Source organism: Alosa pseudoharengus, unplaced genomic scaffold (assembly GCF_046254945.1).
Source record: "Alosa pseudoharengus isolate Yale_2024_CS ecotype anadromous, Long Island Sound unplaced genomic scaffold, YU_APseudo_1.1 YU_APseudo_1.1_scf_9, whole genome shotgun sequence".
NCBI lineage: Eukaryota > Metazoa > Chordata > Actinopteri > Clupeiformes > Clupeidae > Alosa > Alosa pseudoharengus.
In genome coordinates, this window is record NW_027468881.1 from 31,331,529 (window position 1) to 31,352,539 (window position 21,011).

Sequence of the window (21,011 nt, forward strand, 5' to 3'; positions counted from 1 at the left end):
CAGTGAAAGGAGATAGAAGTCATAAAATCTAGAATCGTTGATGTATATGAAGGACTAAGAGAAATTTTATGAGAACCTTATACTGTAGTTGCAAATTGGCTTCTTCCTCCGTTTGTACTTCATTAAAATCTTTAGTTCCATCATCTTCTGATTCACCTGGGTCCAGTCCTCTTAATTCATCATCTTCTAGGTCAGACATCATGAATCCGTTAGCTTCTAGCTAATCTAGATGCTTCCTGTTGGGTGTCAAAACAGTTCCTGAATATTTAATTAACTGTTACAGCCATTGAAACCTACATACATCATAGCATACATACGATGTAAGAAATAACGGTTTGTGTATTTTAAAGCACAGCTATCACACATAATTTGTGAAAAAAGTTAAGATAACTTTATCATGGTGTCCACCATAGATGGTGTCCACGGTAGCGTTAACGGTAGCACAGCCTAACACAACGTTAAGCTACGTTAACATTACAAACTCTCATGAGATTAAGCCATTATTCGTTGTCATCAAACCTTGTAAATTAAACAAATGACGAGGTCCACAGGTAATCACGGTGTGACAAGCTGATTGATATTACCAATTTTTATCAACAAGACTTTTCATTAGACAGGCCTAACAATCCCCCTCTCCTGCCAGGTCAGGCCCCAACAGTTTACACTAGTTACCATGGAAACAGTACCACTTCCTGACACGTGACTAAGTTCTCTCAGTTAACAGTCCAAAAATAGGTTTAAATAGCAGTCTTTAAATGAAATGGAAACTATATGTTGAGGATTATCTTATTTATTAAGTACACGTTCAATGACAAAGAGTTCTGGTTAATTTACTTTAATTGTTTTTTTTTTGTAACATCTGCTGACTACATCAAACGCAGGAGCTAGTGTAGGCTACTGACTGTGTTTTTTTAACCAGCTGTTTCCATATCCAACAGGTCAGTGTGTAAAAAACAGGGTGACAGCAACATCATCATCCCTTATTATAGATATGTACAGATTTACTCGTTTGTGTATTAGGTTTCTCCTATACATACCTATGGTCACAATATATTGTGCAAATGCATTCTGTTGTGCAATTCCAACACCCAACACACAAAGAGGAAATACACAGGGGAATTCTCATTGCGCTTGTGTTAAGAACAGTACAAAATTACGCAAAAGTTCATTACGTAAAACTCCCACTTCTCTGATTCACACTGGATTTCCAGGAAAACCATTCATTCACAACACACTCTTCTGATAAAAACAGTCAAATTATAAATAGATAAAAGGTAACACAGGCATATGTTTTAAGACTTAAGACTACATCATTGGCATTTCAATTTACAATTGCAAAACAAATACAAACAAAACTGCACATATAATTCAACAGCATTAGCCATGACACATAGGAATGCATCTCTGTAAATGGGGTTGACTAAATGACAAACTTAGAATTACAAACAAGTCTCAAACCATGTGACTATAACCAAGGACAAATATATTTATATCACACACACACACACACACACACACGTTCCCTTTTATACACATCTTCAGCAGTCACACTTCACAACAACGCTGCTAATGCTCTTTCACGCCATCAAGTCTTTGCATAGGAGTGTATGTCTGAGCATTAATCTCCGTGCATAGCAAGAAACAGGATAATCACACCATAACCTGTACTTCAGCTAAAGGCAAGTCATTTTGGAGCAGTCCCATGGAAAAGTTACATTTCCTATTTCTTTAAATTTTTTCAAGTTTAAAATATGAATGTAATGTACAAGGTGAGTTTTGAAGGCAGTTTTTTTTTTTTTTTGACATACAGACCAACATGAGGTCATCATGAACATGTGCCAGGTGACGGCAAAAAACAAAAGCTTCAGTTGAAGAGCACATGCGGCCCCATGAGGAAGACCAAAAGGTGCATTTGGTGCAACGGTTAACGGCCAAGAACAGAGTTGAACACTGTAGTCCATGCAGGGTCCTCCAGGACAGACCAGGCTGAGTGATGCTGAGTGAACTGAATGAGGAAGATGAGGAGGCTGGGGTGGGCGGGGGATGCAGGACTGCTTCTCAGTCGGTGGGCATGTTGCGGAGCAGGAGGCCTTTCTTCACTCCACCCTGCAGCATCCGCGCTCCGAGGCTGATGCCCGAGGGCCCATCGCTGGCACATGAAGGTAGAGGTGTGGGTCAACGCAGATATCCATTTATGACAAATGACAATGACATATAACTGATAACACATAAGCAGTGGTTATATAAAATGTATTAGGACAACAATTCCCGGGGAGGTTTTCCATTCAATGCTATGAAAATGTTTTCCAGTCTGTCGGCTTTAACAACCTGAATGCCAATATGGAGCTATTAACAGAACATGAAGAATTCCCATGGATTGTAATAATGACAGTGTTTTATGTAATTGGAGTGGAGAACATTCTTACATGGGGTTGAACTTCCATTTCTTGGCCTCTGGTTCGTCGAGGATGCCCCCCTTATCCCTCCTCTCTGCAGCCCGGTCTCTGTACCTCATCTGACATGAAAAATACACCACATCAGAAATCAGTCAAACTGACAAGAAAACAGTGGATTTAAGGGAGTGATCAGATTAAGACGGAATACAGGCAAATTTAAGCAATAAGCCCCGAGAGGTCGTAGGTTATGCTGATTCTACAACAGCTAAGAGGCGTTGTAGAATCTCTGCGCTAGCAGAGTGCCTAAAACTCCCCTTAGCTGTTGTAGAATCAGCGTAACCTACGGACTCGAGTGGCTTATTGCTTTTCTAAAACTGTTACTATAAATACCTGGCAAAGTTTCATAAAGTAAAGGTACAGCAACTAGAAATATAACGAGTTATTCCTAGATAATCATTCTTCCGCAAGAAATATATTTCCTTTATCTGAATGGTTGCCAAGCAACATCGAGACGCAGCTTTAACTTTTGTATCAAGTTGTGGTAGCGCAGTAATATAGAACGGAATGCGGTCAAGGTGTCACAATCAAGGACCAGAACTATCAGTTTTAGAAAGGAAAATCAGGAATGCTCCTGGAAATCTCACCTCGCTGTCTGCTCCTCCTGGGCCCTCCTGCTGGCCCTGCCGGGCCCTCCTCTGCTCCAGGTTTTGCTGAGGAGGAAAAAAAACACACACTTCAGCATCACAGGTAAAGTATTTTATTGTAGTCAAATACAGTACATAGTTGTTTTGGACTTGGCACCAAGGTGTAAGTAACATGCAATAAAACAAAGAACCTTCATTTATCGAGTAAAGAGACACAGTAGTAAAGAGACATAATCTCTTGTCATCATGCCTAAGTCTTTAGTCCAGTATAGATACAAACAGTATAGATCTTCATTTTTTAACAAAAACATTGGAGGAAGTTGGACATCAGCCAACTGCATACCTTATGCAGCTCAGAGAGCTGCTGGTGGCGAATAAGGGCCTCTTTACTTGGGAACTGCCTCCTACACAGTAGGCAGGCCAGCTTGGACCAGTCTGTTAGTCGCTCCTCCTTCTCTGTCCCCTCCTCATCACTGTCTGTCTCGCCACTGTAGGCAGCAACCAGAGGACGAGGAGGTGTCCGCTACGACCGAGCACATGCATAGGGGACAAAGGGAGAATTAACAGCTAGAGCCAGTGGACAAAGAGGAGCCTGAACTAGTGGACAAGGAGGCGTACACTAATGGCTGACTAAACACATGGGAATTGAGGAGGAGGAAGAAACAAAGGAAAGAATAGATATGGATAGACAGACACAGAAGAAATATCTATACCTCTCTCTCCTCTGGATGCTTGATCTGTTCTAGGAGAATATGAGGTCTTTCGGACAGAGCACCCTGGGAGAACACAAACATAAATTACACTTTTACCGACTTGTTTAAAAGCATGCATTAGTGAGTTCTGAGCATGAACACTCATGTTCAGGGAGTATTTCTGAGAGAGAGAGTCTTGCCTTCTTCTCCAGAATGGTGTATCCCGCGTCTGCGCTGGCGGATTCTCGGCGGTCGTCGGGCCGGCCCTGTCCAGGGCCCCGTGCTACGGGGTTGGAGGAGGTGGACGCAGAAGAGGACAGCGAGCGCACGTTCTCCTTCTGTCTGTTCAGGCTCTTGGCCCACCTCTCCATGTCCTTCGCTATCTGTCAAAAACAGCAAACACTGCTCGTTAGGCACCATTTAAAACAGCAAACACTGCTCGTTAGGCACCATTTAAAACAGCAAACACTGCTCGTTAGGCACCATTTAAATAAAAGACAGAACCTATTTGGGCTCCTCTTGAAATATGATAAATACAATATAAAGGTTCAAATGTGACACTGAATATCCTACAAAACCCCCCGAAGGTGACATTCCTCCAAAAAAATGCATCCTTATGGACCCTAAGACATGTATGCACAATCCTAGATGTAATACTGATGAGATGTGAGGTCTACCTGCTGAGCAGTTTTTGTCTTGGGCTTGTCCTTCTTGTCCTTGCCTTGAGAGGCATCGAGAGATGCGGAATCAGCACCACTAGCACCGTCTGTTTGGGATGATGCTGGAACGTAGGTCCTTTTCTCTCCATCCCAGTACATGTACTGTTGCGTATGGGAATTGTAGTAGTACTGAAAAGAAAAAGAAAATAAAAAAAGTCATGTACTTGGAGACAATTAAAGTAAAGATAGTAGAAAGTAGTATAGAGGCACAGTCCAGTAAGCCATTCAGACTGTACAAAATCCTTGTTGGTTGGTTAGTTACCTGTGAGTTAGCATCATAGTAAAGGCCAGTCAGGGGGTCGTAGTAATACCCCGAGCTCTCGTCATACTGATAAGTGGAGACATCAGGAACAGCTAAGGGCAGACACGAGCTGCATGTTAGTCCATCAACAAGAACACATTAAAATAAACTAAGAACACATTAACATAAACTAAGAACACATTAAAATGAACTAAGAACACATTAAAATGAACTAAGAACACATTAAGATGAACTAAGAACACATTAAAATGAGCTAAGAACACATTAAGAATTAACCATATTCAGGTGGAGAGTTACAGCATAAATATGGTCTTGTCTGCAATCTTGACTACATCATGTTACGACCCCCTGTACCCCCTTCAGGTCCTGGCCTGTCAGTGCACGGGCAGGGCTGAGCCTGGTTAGACTAATTACATTATTAGGTGCACCTGTATTGGGTGGGGCTATAAAAGGGATTCTCTCTCTCTCTCAGTAGGCACTTTGATAGTCCTCTACACTGGCACGTTATTCTTTCTCTACTTTTTTATTTCTATTTCCTCTTTTGCCTTTTACTTACTCATCTTACATGCTGATACTACCATTTACATTCACGCATACACGCATTCTTCAACACTCATTTCCCTAGACACTATAGTTTGTTAATGTTGCGATCAATATTAATAAATGGTTAAATTTGAAACTGTTGTTGTCTCCCTTTATGTTGCGGTCTGTTCACGAGCTGGCCGTAACAATCACTAAAAGAGCCATCAAAAACACCACCACCATGCTTTAGCTCACAAGTCGGTAAAAGTGTAATTTATGTTTGTGTTCTCCCAGGGTGCTCTGTCCGAAAGACCTCATATTCTCCTAGAACAGATCAAGCATCCAGAGGAGAGAGAGGTATAGATATTTCTTCTGTGTCTGTCTATCCATATCTATTCTTTCCTATGTTTCTTCCTCCTCCTCAATTCCCATGTGTTTAGTCAGCCATTAGTGTACGCCTCCTTGTCCACTAGTTCAGGCTCATCTTTGTCCACTGGCTCTAGCTGCAAAGGTAGTGATTTGCCCAGATGCCCACCCCTAACCCCCTTGCAGCACTGAATGGAAACGTACGGTATTGAGGAAGCTCTGATGACGTCCCCGGTACTGATGGATGGCTAGGAGTGGCAGGCTGGGGTTTGCCAATTATCTCCACAGTTGCAGCTGCATGGGCCTGCTTCAAGGCATGGCAGAGAAGTTAAGAGAAGATAGATTAGTATGCTATGATAATCTACATTTTCAATAATCTAAACATCTTTAGCTCACAGAGCGACTCAACAGGCTGTGATCTTAAGAGTGCAGGTTGGGTGGTCTTATTACCGGATTGGACTGTGCGGATGTTGCCGTGGAGATAAGATGAACTTGTGCTGGAGCGATCGTGACAGCAGAAACTTTCGCTTCAGATGTGATCACTTAAGGGACAAGAGACAACGCACAAATTAAGTGTGATTCAATGACATCTTAATTCATAACTTCAGGAAAACCTTTGAAGGGCTGTTTACCTCCAGCAGTTATTCCACCTTCATAGGCTCCCATGAGGCCAGAGACGGCAAGGTTGGCGCCTGCTATCGCACTCAGCCCCTTGTGGCCCAAACCATCAGACACTACTCCATCCTGCCTCTCCTGCCCAAACATGGACAACACTGCACCCTGCTGGTACACTGCAATATCACCAGCCTGGGCCACACCTGAGTCTAGCTGGGCATTCTGAGGAGGAGCAATCACAGAGACAGAGAAGCAGAGGGTTACATTCTGGATTAAAGACCAGCCTACATACAGAATACATTGTGGACTCTCTAAAGGTCTGGTGTAGAACGCACCTGTGAAACAGCCCACTGCGCTGCCGCTATGGCTGTGCTGGCCACTGTGGCGGCACTGACACGACTCCCATCAGTAAGAAACACATCACTGAGAGAGAGAGAGAGAGAGAGAGAGAGAGAGAGAGAGAAAGAAAGAAAGAAAGAAAGAGATGGAGCAAAAGAAAGGGAAATATTGAGGGCAAGACAGGAAAAGAAAGAGGAGAAGAGGGCGCAAAAGAGGGTAATTGAAAGAATGTATGGACGGGTTCAAAAAGAAATTGTATTATTAGAAATGGGAGCATAAAATGGAATAAAGAGAGAATCACAGACATCATTAAATGAAGCATGACCCATACACTCACTGCTGGGCACATTCATTTTCAGTCTGAACACCAGAGAAAAAAAAAGAGGCTAAATTGTAGCCCAGCCATACCGCTTGGAGCCCTTGGCAAACTCCACTGCGATGACTTTGCCGTCAATGGACAGAGGAGGCTGCAGAGCCTGAAGGATCTGGAGGAGCTGTGAGGCCTCCTGCAAGGACAGAACGACACACATTAGAGATGACAACTCTGAGATAGCTCATGAGGGAATGTCTTTTAAAGGACCACAGAGAAAATAACAATTAAATTACAGTGTGATTTGAGGAGACACTGACTAGTTTTTCTGTGTAGCTGGGGGATCAGTGTTCCCGTGTCTTACCACAATGGTGGTGAGCTGGAGGAAGGCGAAGCCGCGGTTCACTTGGGTCTGCTTGTCCTTGATGAGGCGCACGTTGGAGGGAGAAAGCGTGGCGAAGGGAGCCAGCGCTGACAGGATGGCCTCCACATTAGTGTGGGGTCCCAGGTTCCTCAGGATCAGAGCTGGAGTGTGAAATGCATCAATTACGCTCGGCAGACATACAGTACACGTAAACAGATGCAAAAATCCTTCCTTTAACCACAACTAACTAAACCAAAATAAACACCTAGAACACACTAAAAATCTACACTCACAGCTCTACCCAAAGGCCCATTTACTTTTCAATTCGGTCTGTGGAGATGTATAATTTAGCAGCTCTGACTGGAGTCCCTGACCCTGGAACACTCTGCCCTGGAGTCTACCATGGTCACTTGACTGATATATGATGGAATGTGGTATGACAGAATATGACAGAAAAGGTGTGTGAAAGGAGCTAGATAGATAGATAGATAGATGGATAGAGAGATAGATAGATAGATAGATAGATAGATAGATAGATAGATAGAGGGAGGGAGAGGCGGGACTCACTGTCATTTGCCAGCTCTGCTGCCTGTGACGCTGCGGTCAAGGCCAGTAGAGGAGCCGAGGGCTGGTAGAGAGTGGGCAGGGGCAACAGACCTTGGGCAGGGTCCTTTAGTTGCCCCAGGGGCAAGTCCTTCTGCACCAGAGGCAATTTCAGCTCAGCTTCTGTGAGGCATGTAGACAAAGTCAGCCCAATGTTTCACTTTGTTGCATCCAACATACTGCCTTTATGATCATGTCCTTGCAAAGGGTATATTACATAAGGCACTTAACCTACCTGATTTTGGGACGCTACACTTGAAGCATTTTTCACGCCTTTTAAAGTTCTGCACTCCACACTTCAAACAGAGATGAGAAATGTTAGCACAGCCCCAGATGAGCCTTTGGTCGATATAAATAGCCTCCTGATTATATTTTTGGCACAAAAAGACACTTTAAACAAATGGGCCACTTGTACCCCACCTTATTGCAGAGCCAGTCCTCGTTGGCACGTGGCTTGGGGTCACTATAGTGCATGGACACCCGCTGTCCTAAAATAATGAGCACTCTCTGGAAGAGAAAGAGAAAGAAAAGGGAGAGAAACAAACAGAAAATAAGCATCCGGATCCAGCAGAATAATACCAAACAGAGAGAGAGAGAGAGAGAGAGAGAGAGATCTCACCTCAAAAGTCATGGGGAGGGAGAGAAAGAGAGAGAGAAAGATCTCACCTCAAAAGTCATGGGGAGGGAGAGAGAGAGAGGGAAAGAGAGAGAGAGAGAATTGGGTAGAAAAAACAGAGGATTTAAGATCTCAGAACCAAATAAAAGAGAAAGACTGAAAAATAGTGAGAGATAGAGAGAGAGAGTGAGGGAGAGAGAGAAAGAGAGATGTCACCTTCGGCTTGAAGGGCATGGGACGGACACACTGGCCTGTGTGCGTGAGAGTGGACGTGTGTGTGTGTGTGGACGGCCCTCTCTCCGACCCACACCCTGACCACCTCCCCCCTTGAGGGGAAACATGGAAGCAAGGATGCTTATCTTACCCATTCATCTACCCATCCACCCAGCACCCTTCCCCACAGGACAGCAAAGAACCTCCCAAATCATCCAATACATTTTGAAGTAGCATCCAAGCATGCGCAAAGGCAAACAAGCTGAAGTGAACCTAAGAATAAATCCACTCTGCATTTATGATAGAAGAACCCAGTTTAGCATCTACCAGAATAAACTCAAATGAAAACTTAAGAAAAGGCAATAAAAACCAGACAGACATGCCTAATGCAATAGTATTTTGCTTCTCACAAATTGGACACCTTCAAACAAGTATCATGGTTGACTGGCACAGAGGCTGACAGTTTTGCCTTGTAGTGCCATATCTACCCAGCACCCTTCTCCCTTGCTTCTGTGTCTATTTTGAGCCAGCAGGCTTCTTTTGATTTCTATCAGCCTGATCCACTTGTGATGTCAGAGAGACGTGCTCAAAAGACCAGAAAAAAACATTACAGGGAAGGGATGAGTGACAGCTCCAGGCCTAAGGCAGACACAGTTTATAAATACAATGTCTACAAGATGTCCTCTCCATGTGCCTGTCTGTGCTTCAACACCCTGACTAACCACTATGGCCCTCATTACCTCCTCATTCTGAGGCTTTGTAAGGCAAACACTCCTCCCAAAACAGCAACGATGGGGGAGAAAGTGGGGAGGAGGCCAGGGGTGGGTTTGGGGGCAAATTGGCAGGAAACAGGGAGATATAAAAACAGACAACGTCAACAAAAGAAAAAAAAAACAAGCAAACCAATAAAAACAGGCAAAGAGGAAGAGTGGATGCATTTGGGATTGATGACATCTGCACTGCAGTGAGGTACTTTCCATAAACTCCACTCCATGTGTGTGAGGTATGGGTCATTCAGTGAGCTGCCTCATTCCTGTTTTACCCCGTTGCTGACAATAGAAAAAATTAGAAGAACCCTTCACATCCACCCCTTTAATACTAATCCTGATAAGAAGCAAACATGATCCTTTACTCCTGTTCAGTAAAGTGGCAGAGGTGCACTGCATTTGAGGGGGATGGAAAACAAGACAGTTCAAAACGGCCGTCAATATAAATACAGACATACAAGCCACACTGCAGTACATTCACTTAAGGTCATTGCACCCGTGTTGTGTTCAAGCATGTCTACACACACGTATGTGCTCGTGATGAGAACATGAGCAATGTGTCTGTGTGTGTGTGTATGCGTGAGGAGTGTATGTGCAGGTGTGTGTGCGTGTGTGTGTGTGTGTGTATGTGTGCAGTGTAAAGTGACCTGGTTGGTCTCCATCCATCGGGTGGCCTCCTGCAAGTGATTAAACTCGACGAAGGCGAATCCTCGGCTTTGACCTGGAGACACAGCCGCCGGGCCACAGTGACAAAACAACAACAACAACAACAATGCAGTGAGGGGTTAGTGCCTTCACAGGAGAGACAGAGAGAGAAAGAGGGAGACAGAGACGGACTGAAAGATTTAGAGACAGAGGGAGCGCGAGAGAGAGAGAGAGAGAGAGAGAGAGAGAGAGAGAGAGAGAGAGAGAGGGGGAGCAAGGAAAGACAGAAAGCTTTCTAACCACTCATCACACTGAGTAATTTGTTCAGATGAGGAGGTCAGGAGACAGCTCCTTCCCCTGCGTAGACAGGCTTGCAATACCTCTCTTTGACTGCAAAGACAAACAGCCACATACCAGCTCACACATCACTGGTGCCCTTGGAGTTGGGATCCTGTGTTACTTTATATGCCTCTGCTGCAGCAGAATATCTTTTATTTCGGTCATTATCTTAGTTGCTAAATTGCCAAAATGGCTGACCATTTGCATTGAAATCAGAAGTGATCCAATGAGCTGAATATAAACATGTCCCTTGCTGTTCTGCGATATTCAAAGAGTTGACATGAAAGAGTGAAAACATCCATTGTTTTTGAAGAGCAAGCCCCAGAAGAGGAACTAAATTTGTATTCAGTGTCAGCAGGATCCAAGCTCCCTGTGTTGTTACATAACACTTGCATTAAAAGATGACTACTTCGAGTGTGTAAGCTCGCATACAAAGAACTGACTGGGCCGGAAAACATTTACAGTATAGTTAATTTGCAAAGAGTGTCTCAAACCCACTTCTCTTACAATGGACATTGCTTGCCTGTTACTATAATGACCTGAAATTTCCACTGTCAGAGCAGAGCAAGACACAAAAAAGCCATTATAATGGCAAACACAAACAAAATAAGGACATACATTTAGCACAGGGAACACATTTCAGTGAATAATGACCTTTCACAGAAAGGCAAAAGAGGGACTAACAAAAGTGGAGGCCAGGGAGGGAGCAGAAATACTTACTCTGAGAGGATGCCTTCCTCTGGGTGTCCCAGATGAGTGTGGAGGGGTTTAGTGAGGTAGCCAACGTGAAGGGAGGGGGGACAGCATACAACTAAACGCTGAGAGGAAACCATGCTTTTCTGTATGCTGTGAGTGACTATACTGAATGTATGTGAGTATACTGAATGAATGAATGTGTGTGTGTGTGTGTGTGTGTGTGTTCGTTGGTCTGGCTGTTCGTTGGTGTGGATGTCAATGCATATAATCAAGGACACTGATTCTATGGTTAATAAAGAAGCAAAACTAGGTGTTACAGAGCAAGACCATGTTCGAAAGAATAGTAACTGATAAGGAGGGAGACAAATCAGACAAAGAAAATGAACAATACTAAGGCCTAGGTTGAGACAAATGCGCCAGGGTTCTTAGGGTCTACGATGCTTGTTGACGGCAATGGGATGAATCAAAGTTCCCCTCCAGACAATACAAAGTAAAAGTAGGAGAGAGTGAGAGACCTCGACAACAGGAAGACTGCCTCTTCAAGGCAAGCGAGAAAGAGAGATATACGCAGACCGAGAGAGGGAAGCAGGGACTAAGGGGAGGATCCAGAGTCACAACCAGCTGTCAACTCACCTGAGGACTTATTTCTCATTAGGCGAACTTCACGAGGTTGAATTCCTTGCTCCTGCAGCAAGTTGCGGATCTAGAAAAAAAAATACATCAGTGATATACAATGCATTCAACTCATATCAAGAAACAAAACTCAATTCAGCAAAAAATATTATATTTCTTAGAATAATGGAGAGTTACAGAAAGGCATGCTTTTCAAAAGCAGCGAGACGGCAAGCCATGCGGTGCAAGTGCTGACCTCGTTGACTGTGGCGTTTGGGGGGAGCGTGCGCAGCATTATGATGTTGCTGGGCTTCTGTGCCTGGTCCAGCTCTGCTCTGTAGTCCTGGTCACTGCGCTCGGCCTCGTCCAGGCCCAAATCAGAGCCGGCGCTGAACCCCGCCTCTCTGCTGCTGTTACCACCCTGGCCTGTGTCAGAGAAAGCCTGAACGCCAGCAAAATTGTATTACTATTCAGCAGATGACTGTCACACTGGTTTAAGATGTATACAATATCAGGGGGAAAAGATCCCCTTCTTCACATCGATGTCACCTTTCTGTGGCCGAGCTCTCTGCCAAACTGGTCCTCTTCCCCTCGTCGAGCTGCACCGCGCTCTTCCTGCCCAGCAAACGCCCTGGCACCCCAGCCCTTCATTTCGTGGCTGTCTCCAGGGTGATGGGCCTGATTCTCTGGAAAATTTTTCTGCCCTCTGAAGGATGTGTGATCCCTTCTGGGCCCCTTGGACTCCAACTCAAACCCAAAGTCCCGATCGTCCATTCGGAATCTCTGCTGCTGAGCTTGCTGGGGTTGGAGCTGGGTTTGGGCTTGGGAGTGGGAACCCCGGGGGAAAGTCTTTCCTGATCTGCTTGGGTTGGTGCCCCGCATCCCCCTGTGCTGAAAGCCCGATCGACCGTCCGCGAACTGAGTGGGGGAGAAATCTTCTGATCCGGTGATGCTGTCATCACGGCCACACTGCCGCTCGTCCTCAGAACGGTCCTTATAACCAGGCTCTGCCTCTGCCTCATCCTGTCCATACCCTCTGTAGTCCATGTCTCTGAAGTCATGTTCAGCAAGGCTGTTGCCATAGCGACCAATGCGGTCCCCTCGGCCACCCCTGGTGCGACATCAAACAGAAGAACAAAGTAAGGCGTCAAGTCATCAAGTAACACTGCAGGTTTCCCTTCTGTCTTTAACACTGCTAGGGTCAAGCTTCAATCGAATAGTTAAACCGCTGAATTGATCAAATCAATACTAAGTCAACAAGTGAGACATTTGATCTGTGTTCCTAGGCACTGTGGTAAGGAGCCCTGCGCATGCAAAAACCACAAAGTAAAATGAACTTTCTATGACATGCAAAAACTATAAACTCACCGCCTTTCGTACTCCATATCACCCTATGTGGGCCAACGCTTGACACTGGAATGTTTATTCCCCTGTACTTGCAGCATTCACAAGCCTTGTGCAGAGAGCAAATGTTAACGTAACGTTAATGAGACCTTTTCCATTCCAATAAACACGCAACATATTAGCTGCTAAGCGAAGAACTGAAGATGACTCAAGCGAGCTGAAACAGAACCAAGGACAGCAAAAAGGTGCCGAGGACTAACGTTACTTATTTCGTCTCACCTTGGCCGTCAGCACAACTATGCTGAGGTTGCTGTAACAAGGGTGATATTTGACTAGCCTAGCTTTAACGAATTTAGCAAATACAGCAACCCCCACCAAAACCTTTGCTGTCAAATAACGTTACATTTAACGTTATCTAGGCAAAATTTCCGAGTGACGCTGGCTGGAGAATTGAATCACATACTCCAAGCAAAACAAGTTCGCTGACTGGCCTGACAAACCAGATAACTAACCAGTAAGATAGACTGGTTTCATATAAAATTCTGCCCTCTGCGCCGAGGGTTAGCCTGGCTAACGAAAACGTTAGCTCTTCTACACGAAATACCATTCACAAGTTTCAGAGCTTTACACATTAACAGCTCCCCGCTTTGCTGCAAGAGTTCAAACTGGCAAGCAATATACTTTGTACTTACATTTCGGGCTCCTCTGAACACTTGTCTTTGCACTATTATGACTACTCCGAGTTGCCAGGCCCAAGAATCAAGGTTGAAGACAGCGTGATATTGGTAACTACAGTGTGGGTGGGGCATTACGCACTGTTGTACTCCATTGGTACAAAATGTAATGGTTGTTGATTGGACAAAATAAATGGCATTCTGGTCATGTCATGTACTAAAATAACACGCAGGCTTTCAAGTAAGGCTGTGACAAAAAACAGACCGTCTAATTCTCCTCAAGACTTTCCAATGGGCATAATCAAACAGTACACATAACCCTAACTTGCTGTATATCTGCAATGCAAAGAAGTACTTGCACGGAAGGAATAACAATCTGCTGTGTATGCCTACTTTGATTAAAAACCCCATGCTTATTTGATCAATTTGAAACAATCCTCTGCTTGTAATAATCACACAGTAATAATGCCACCTCGTGCTTTTTCATACATATATATATATATATATATATATATATATACATATATATATATATACATACACACACAATGACAATAAAGTTGAATCTAATCTAATATACCTTTATACCATTACCTGCATAGGTCATAGCACATTGATCACCATTAGTTCAGTTTTACATGACATAATACATTTCTTTTATGAGCCTTTATTGTCCTGGTGCTCTTCCCTCTGGTAGCTCTGAGCAAAGAGATGTGGATATCTTTACACTTGTTAAATATGACTAAAACTAATACTCATTATTCGCTCCAAATGGCACATAAAACAGGCTATCAAATCACGTCTAATTGGAGTGTCAACCTGACCCACTGTTAGGGAAAAGCAAGACATGCAAGTTGTACAACTTAAACAGAACCCCCTTTCCAACAGAAGACAATGCTCTGGGGACTAAACTAAATCAGATTTATTTGAAGTATTTTTAAAGCAGATTGAAGAAATATGGAAATGTATTTTACAAAAAGTCAAATGCACCAAGATATTTTTTTTTTCATACAACACAATTGCAATTGATTTCTTTAGAATAAACTCCAATTAAAACAATAATATATGCACTTTCAATTGTTTACTTTTAAAATCTAAATATTTCTCATGATAGATTCTGAAGATTTGTTTTAAGGAGTAGTAACTGCTTCAGGAAAGGCCAGTAGAATTCACACAGGGTTAAATATACAGTTCAAAAGCATTGAAAGAAAAGAGAATAATATTATTATTACTGGTAATAATAATAATAATACTAATCATAATTAACATTATATTCAAAAGAGGAGAATGGAGGGAGTAGCACACAGAACCTGACAAATATCACTAACTTAAAATTCCACTCAAAAGCGTGCCATAAAAGTAAAATGCCATTTTCAATTTGCAACTTTTAATAATCAAGTACAAATATCATAACCCTTCCTGACACGAAGACCGAATGTTGTGTCAGTTACTCTTGGTATACAGTACTGTGCTGTACTCCTCCACGGAACAACAAAACAGGTGATCAAACCAAAGCAGTTATTTAAAAATCTACACACAGGCAAGCTTATAAAACACACTCTCACAAACTTGATGAGCAGGATGGCCCTTACATCTAAATGTAAAAAAAAAAAGATGCTGATAGATTTTTAAATATACCTGAACTGCAAATGGTTTGAATCACTATATTGGAATAATAATAATAATTAAAAAAAACAAAAAAACATCCAGAATGTTCTGTGACATCAGCTACCAGAAGAGAAGCAATGGAGAGGAGGCAGAATAGTAGGGAAACCCACCCTGCAGTGTTGACCTCCCTGTGCTTAAATTCAGTATAGAGGAGGGTCATACAGTCAACATCCACACAGAGATAGAGAGAGAGAAAAACAACAGACAGATTCAACACACATGCATTCACATACACACACTCATATACAAACATATACAAACGTACTTACAATCGTTCGGACAGACAACATGACCGTTTCGAACTTGCCACTAGAGACAGTACGTAAACCTATGGGAGCCAATTATCGTAGAGCCATTTATAAAAGTGGGGCGTAAAGGGGGTTGTTAAGGGAGTCAAAACCACTGAAAAAAATTATCCATGAATCCCAGTTTGAGTCCTCTCCTAAACCCTCCCTCTTACTACTGGTTTTACTGAGGCAAGCCTTACGAGAGAGAGAGCCGCTGGTAGGCCTATTCACGTTACCCCGCCCCCTCCCCCCATCAACCCCTCCCGGGGTGTCTTAAGAGGTCAGAGCTCCCATGCCAAGCAAACTGCGACCTTTAACCTCTGCTGACCCCCCCTTCCTCCCTCCCAATGCATCCACGCCAGAAAGACAAACCTACCCCATCCTGTCCCGTCCCATCCCTTCCCTTTCTGTGTTCTCTGGGCCCCCTCATCCCCCTTCCCCGTCTCCGTCCTGTCCAGGTGGAGGTTTCTATAACAGCAGGCACGCATTCTTCTTGCCACGTTTCTTGGCCTGCAGCGCGGCCCTGGTGGCCATCTCAAAGACTTCCCTCACGCCGTCTTTTGTCTTGGCAGAGCATTCTAGGTAACCGAAGGCATTGATGCGGTTGGCCATGTCCCTTCCCTCCTCTGGCTTCACAGGCTCCTGTTAACACAAAATTACACAGATGGTGGAGGTCAATAACTGGTAATGCATTTTATCTACCAAACATGTAGCCTTATTTTTTGGGGGGGGGGGGGCATTGCAAATGTATCTATATTTTAAATGTTCATTTGTTCAAATGTTTCATTGTGAATTTCAATTTCAATATCAAACTGACCCGCTGCAAGTTTGTGTCGCTTTGGACAAAGCATCTACTACATACCTGTCAACTTGTTATGACTGTCAAACAGTCGTCAAACTGGCCCTGCAAATGGGCTCGTAATGAGCCATAACAAAACTCAGCCAATCAACAAGGTGCTTTAGGAGGACAGAAGGAAGTGGTGCAATTTGACTGGCTGATTCAGAATTAGGGACAGCATTTTTAAGTACTCTATTCTATGTAATGTAACTACTCAAATGTCAGCAAGTCAGTTCAAAACACCAAATATAAAACTGTTTTTGCAGCATAGCAGCTACTTGATGTTCCAGGAAAGCAAATATGGCTACACACAACAAACTGAATGCCAAGAATGATCAAGCTCAGAGGCCAAATAACATATCTGGGACATGTGACGGGGTAAACCAGTGGATACCTGTTTCATTTTGGCAAGCTCCCTTCGTGTGTGCTCATCGTTGCGCAAGTCTTTCTTGTTGCCCACGAGGATGATAGGCACGTTTGGGCAGAAGTGCTTGACCTCAGGAGTCCACTTCTCTGGAATATTCTCTGTGAGGAAAAAATACAAGGCCATGCAATGGGTTATCTACAAACCACCACACCTGACCACTGGATGCTGCTCTGATCTGAAACCGATCCATCTGATTAGGTTGGGGCTGCACCCATGTCAGTTAACAGGAGTGAATTCAATACATTACAATTTAGTGATATCTTAGAAAAACGTTTTCACTTTCACTTAAAAAAATGGAAAAATGGAAACTTAAAATATTACTCAATAATACTATTATTAAAATATTACACAATAACAAAACAGCAATTGATCAGTTTTCAATGACTGGCTAGACATCAATTTCAACAGAACCTTCATCATTAAAACATTAAGTCCAATGCTTACCCAAACTGTCAGGACTGTCTATGGAAAAGCACATAAGTATGACATCAGTATCTGGGTAGGATAGGGGTCTTAATCTGTCGTAGTCCTCTTGACCAGCAGTATCCCACAAGGCTAGCTCCACCTAAAAAAGGACAGTTTCTCCTTTAACTTTTCCTGGATGAACAACTTAACCTGAACAAAACAGATCTGTTAACAATATTCATTATAGTGACTATAAACAAAATAGTGTAAATGTTTAGATATATGTACAATATGCTTGAATATTATGTATAATAGCTGTATAATAATTCATTAATTGTGTATTGGGGGTAATGGCTAGAATATGTAGTACATGACTGCATCAACAAAGGACAAAAACTAAATTTAAGTGGATTAATTTCTTCAATGCTGTAGCCTGTTCATCGAGTTACAACAGTTGTAGAAAATAACACCTTGTACAATCCATATACATTTATCCAAATATCCCTCAATGAAAAGTGTCCAAAATGTAGGTATATTATATATCGAGAAATGAATTGAAAATGTCGAGAGGTAAGAGCACACTCAGACTTTCAGAAATCTCTTGAAAATAATAGTTAATGCTTGGAGCCAACAATCTCTTTGCTTCTTATCTCTTGGGGAGACCAGCTTGCAGCTGGCAGTTGTGAAATTTCCCCAAATAATATCCTCACTACTTCACAATAAGATATACTTAAGGAGTTACGACAGTTTTCCCAAATTATTTTTTGGGGTCAATAGGAAATCAGTACAACACTTTCCAGCCTGACAGTCTTGCATCCATCTATATAGATTGGCAAGCACATAATGAAATGGTGCTACAGTCACTACTAGTAAGGTCAATACTCCTACCGAAAAGAGGACAGTTGATAAGTCAGCCTACTCTAGAAGGCGGTAAAACTTGAATAGGCAGGCAACTGCCAAAATGGTCTGTCCAAAGCAGTCCTTACAGCTACATGATCAGAGCAGAGTCCACTGAAGGAAAGTGTTGTTGTTTTCAAAGGTTATATCCACATCTTTTGAATCCAAAAGACTTTCATTTATTTTCGCTCCTGAAACAGAAGGATTTGAAAACCCTGTCTGGCCCGTATTCATTGGGAAACTTCGGCTTTGCGTTTTAATGTGAATCTGTAAACACCTGAAAACAATGATGTGGAAACCCATGTTCCCTTCTTGATTGGACCTTATCAGTCTGATGCTTCTTGACTCCCTAAGACTCACTTCGACTTCCACCACTTGTCTGCCAGCGGTGAATGCAATATGGAGACAGTACAAGCCTTAATAACCTTACTGTCTTTGGTAGTATCTAAAGTGCAGTTAGTCATCATTTTACAATGCTGACAATTTGTGCGAATGTCTCCCCCCACCCCCCCTGTCCGTGCGGGACACCTAGTCAACTTTCGGAAATTGCAAACGTGCTGTGTGGACGGAGAACGTATTTAGAACTAAACGTTTTAAAATGAAAACAGAATAGTGTGGATGTGTCCAATCCTAACGGTCAGGATTTAGTTTATCCTCATCAGTCCTTGGTAAAGTCATTGGGATATTTCATATACTCTTACCAAAGGGAAGAAACATCAATTATCACTCTTGACCAAATTTAAATACCAATACCAAAGCATGGCAATTGGCATAAGTCCTTGGTCTAACAATTTTTGATCTTCAGGGCTAAATACGACCATTCTTATTAGTTGTTATTAAGTGTAGTATAATGGACTCGTAATCAGAGGAAATTCTGTTCAATTCATGTCCACTGAGAAACAGGTGTGAATAACCTGGGCTGTTCTTTACACAGCTTGCCATACAGTTCTCTGTTCTTACCTGTTTTCCATCCACTTCGATATCCGCCACATAGTTTTCAAATACGGTGGGCACATAAACTTCTGGAAACTGGTCTTTACTGAAGACTATGAGAAGGCAGGTCTTTCCGCAGGCTCCATCCCCAACAATCACAAGCTTTTTACGAATGGCAGCCATCTAAAATAGGCATGAACCAAAAACAATCATTAATAGGGTCTGTTGAAGTTTCTGAGACAAAACGGCAGGAAGATGCAGTCAACTATGAAAGGGAATCCCAACATTGACAGACAGTTGAGAATAAATATGGATATGTACTCATCCAGAGTGCATTTGAATAGTCAGGTTATATTATAACCACTTCATGACTGTACTTCAACAAACATCTGTAGGAATCGCAATCACTGCAGACATTGCGAAGGGGAAGAGGCTCAACAGTGAACGGTGATCCTTTTCCAAACAATTTTTAATAAATCGGAAGTACAAATGCGGAAGTATGGGCTGACCGGAAACAACATTATTTTGTTTAAGGAAGCGTTATGGAAATATTATACGTATTTTAAATTAATACTTGAGGTATATCAAATGTACTACACGTTGGTATTGAACAGAGTATATTTTAAAGACACCCGTTCGGTGAGTTGAAGTAATCTTGCGCAGTGTTTCACGGCCTCTGGTGTAACCTAGCAAGGCCTTTGCACCGCCCCACCGCACCCAAAACACCTCGAAGTAAAATAATTGTTTTCAATTGATGTTTAAATGTACCAAAGTTATCCTGCGAGTTGCTATTCAATAAAACAAAGAAATACATGTGTCGTATTTCAACAAATTCACTTGTTTCGGTCAGCTTTTAGTACGCCACGTCGCCTTGTCTTGTTGAGCTAACATAAACCAGCTAGCTAGCAAGGCTCCTAAGTAACTTCAGTGCTAATTTAAAAATCCGAATAACTGTTGCTAGCACGCTAACGGAGAAGCTAGCTAGCGGAGAACAGCAAAGTTCAAAACCGGCCGGCGAGACAACTTGGATTAACGATAACGTTGAAAGCTAGGTATGCAATAGGGGTACTGAATAAACAGACCACTGTGTAATTAAACAAACAATGACTGGGGCAACGCGTGTGACCACATCGAGAAAACACAAATACATATATTTATATAGGCAACCCGATACAAAACAACACTACATGAGCAATGTTAGCTGGCCGACACAGCGGCTAAGGACCGCAGGTTTGTCTGCTAAGTAGCCTAGCTAGCTGGCTGCCTATCTATGGACTAGAACTAGCAGCTGAGTACCCAGGACAATATATTAGCTAGCTAGCTAACGTTAACGTTGTTTTGTTTGCCTGCTAGCGACGTTTCGCCCTGGTTTAGCCCCATAACAACATTGAGAAAGAATAAATCTGACTATTCCCAACTACATTTACCCCTGGACACACTACGAAATGTACTGTTGCATTCGCCAGAAACTTTGAACCAACTGATTTTTAAAGCGGCCAGTTCTCGGTGGGTTAATAAGCCGGATAAGCAACAACGAAACAGGCTAAGCGTTAACCAACTTGGATAAACTTGATTTTGGATAGTTTTTCTGCGATCTATTAATGATTTGGCGCGGGTAATAATCATGATCTTCTACTCATTTTCGATAAGAAATTGTGTGCGGATTCCGAAGAATTCGGGCTTGATTCAGATTAAAGGCAAATAATTTACCGTTTCAATATGCGGTGTGTCCTCTTTCCTTCTTCTCCCTACCAGGGTCTTAATCTCCGCCCACTTTCACAATGCCACGCAATTTCACCCGCCCTTGTGGTTAACTGG

At 42.8% G+C, this 21,011-nt stretch overlaps 2 protein-coding genes across 4 annotated transcripts; both read right to left on the reverse strand.

Moving 5' to 3' along the window:
- Nucleotides 1–774: 774 nt before the first annotated feature.
- Nucleotides 775–13,865, reverse strand: rbm10 (RNA binding motif protein 10). Of its 3 annotated transcripts, none has more exons than XM_076277222.1 (23): nt 13,757–13,863; nt 13,089–13,173; nt 12,270–12,831; nt 11,977–12,162; nt 11,742–11,811; nt 10,076–10,149; nt 8,253–8,339; nt 8,068–8,128; nt 7,797–7,955; nt 7,230–7,390; nt 6,964–7,061; nt 6,552–6,639; nt 6,234–6,438; nt 6,052–6,143; nt 5,806–5,905; nt 4,714–4,805; nt 4,410–4,580; nt 3,933–4,115; nt 3,754–3,816; nt 3,384–3,563; nt 3,041–3,106; nt 2,427–2,515; nt 775–2,149 (listed from the first exon to the last, which is right to left on the reverse strand). In XM_076277222.1, the coding sequence occupies exons 2-23, from the start codon at nt 13,103–13,105 to the stop codon at nt 2,059–2,061; spliced, it is 2,895 nt and encodes a 964-aa protein (XP_076133337.1). In that variant the 5' UTR covers nt 13,106–13,173; nt 13,757–13,863; the 3' UTR covers nt 775–2,058. The 3 variants fall into 3 exon arrangements, with proteins under 3 accessions (XP_076133337.1, XP_076133336.1, XP_076133338.1); XM_076277221.1 differs by having other exon boundaries at nt 5,806–5,908; XM_076277223.1 differs by lacking the exon at nt 13,089–13,173 and having other exon boundaries at nt 5,806–5,908; nt 13,757–13,865.
- A 780-nt stretch (nt 13,866–14,645) lies between these two features.
- Nucleotides 14,646–20,958, reverse strand: rhoac (ras homolog gene family, member Ac). Its single transcript, XM_076277152.1, has 5 exons — nt 20,904–20,958; nt 19,221–19,376; nt 17,403–17,523; nt 16,926–17,056; nt 14,646–16,335 (listed from the first exon to the last, which is right to left on the reverse strand). The coding sequence occupies exons 2-5, from the start codon at nt 19,374–19,376 to the stop codon at nt 16,162–16,164; spliced, it is 582 nt and encodes a 193-aa protein (XP_076133267.1). The 5' UTR covers nt 20,904–20,958; the 3' UTR covers nt 14,646–16,161.
- Nucleotides 20,959–21,011: the final 53 nt, after the last annotated feature.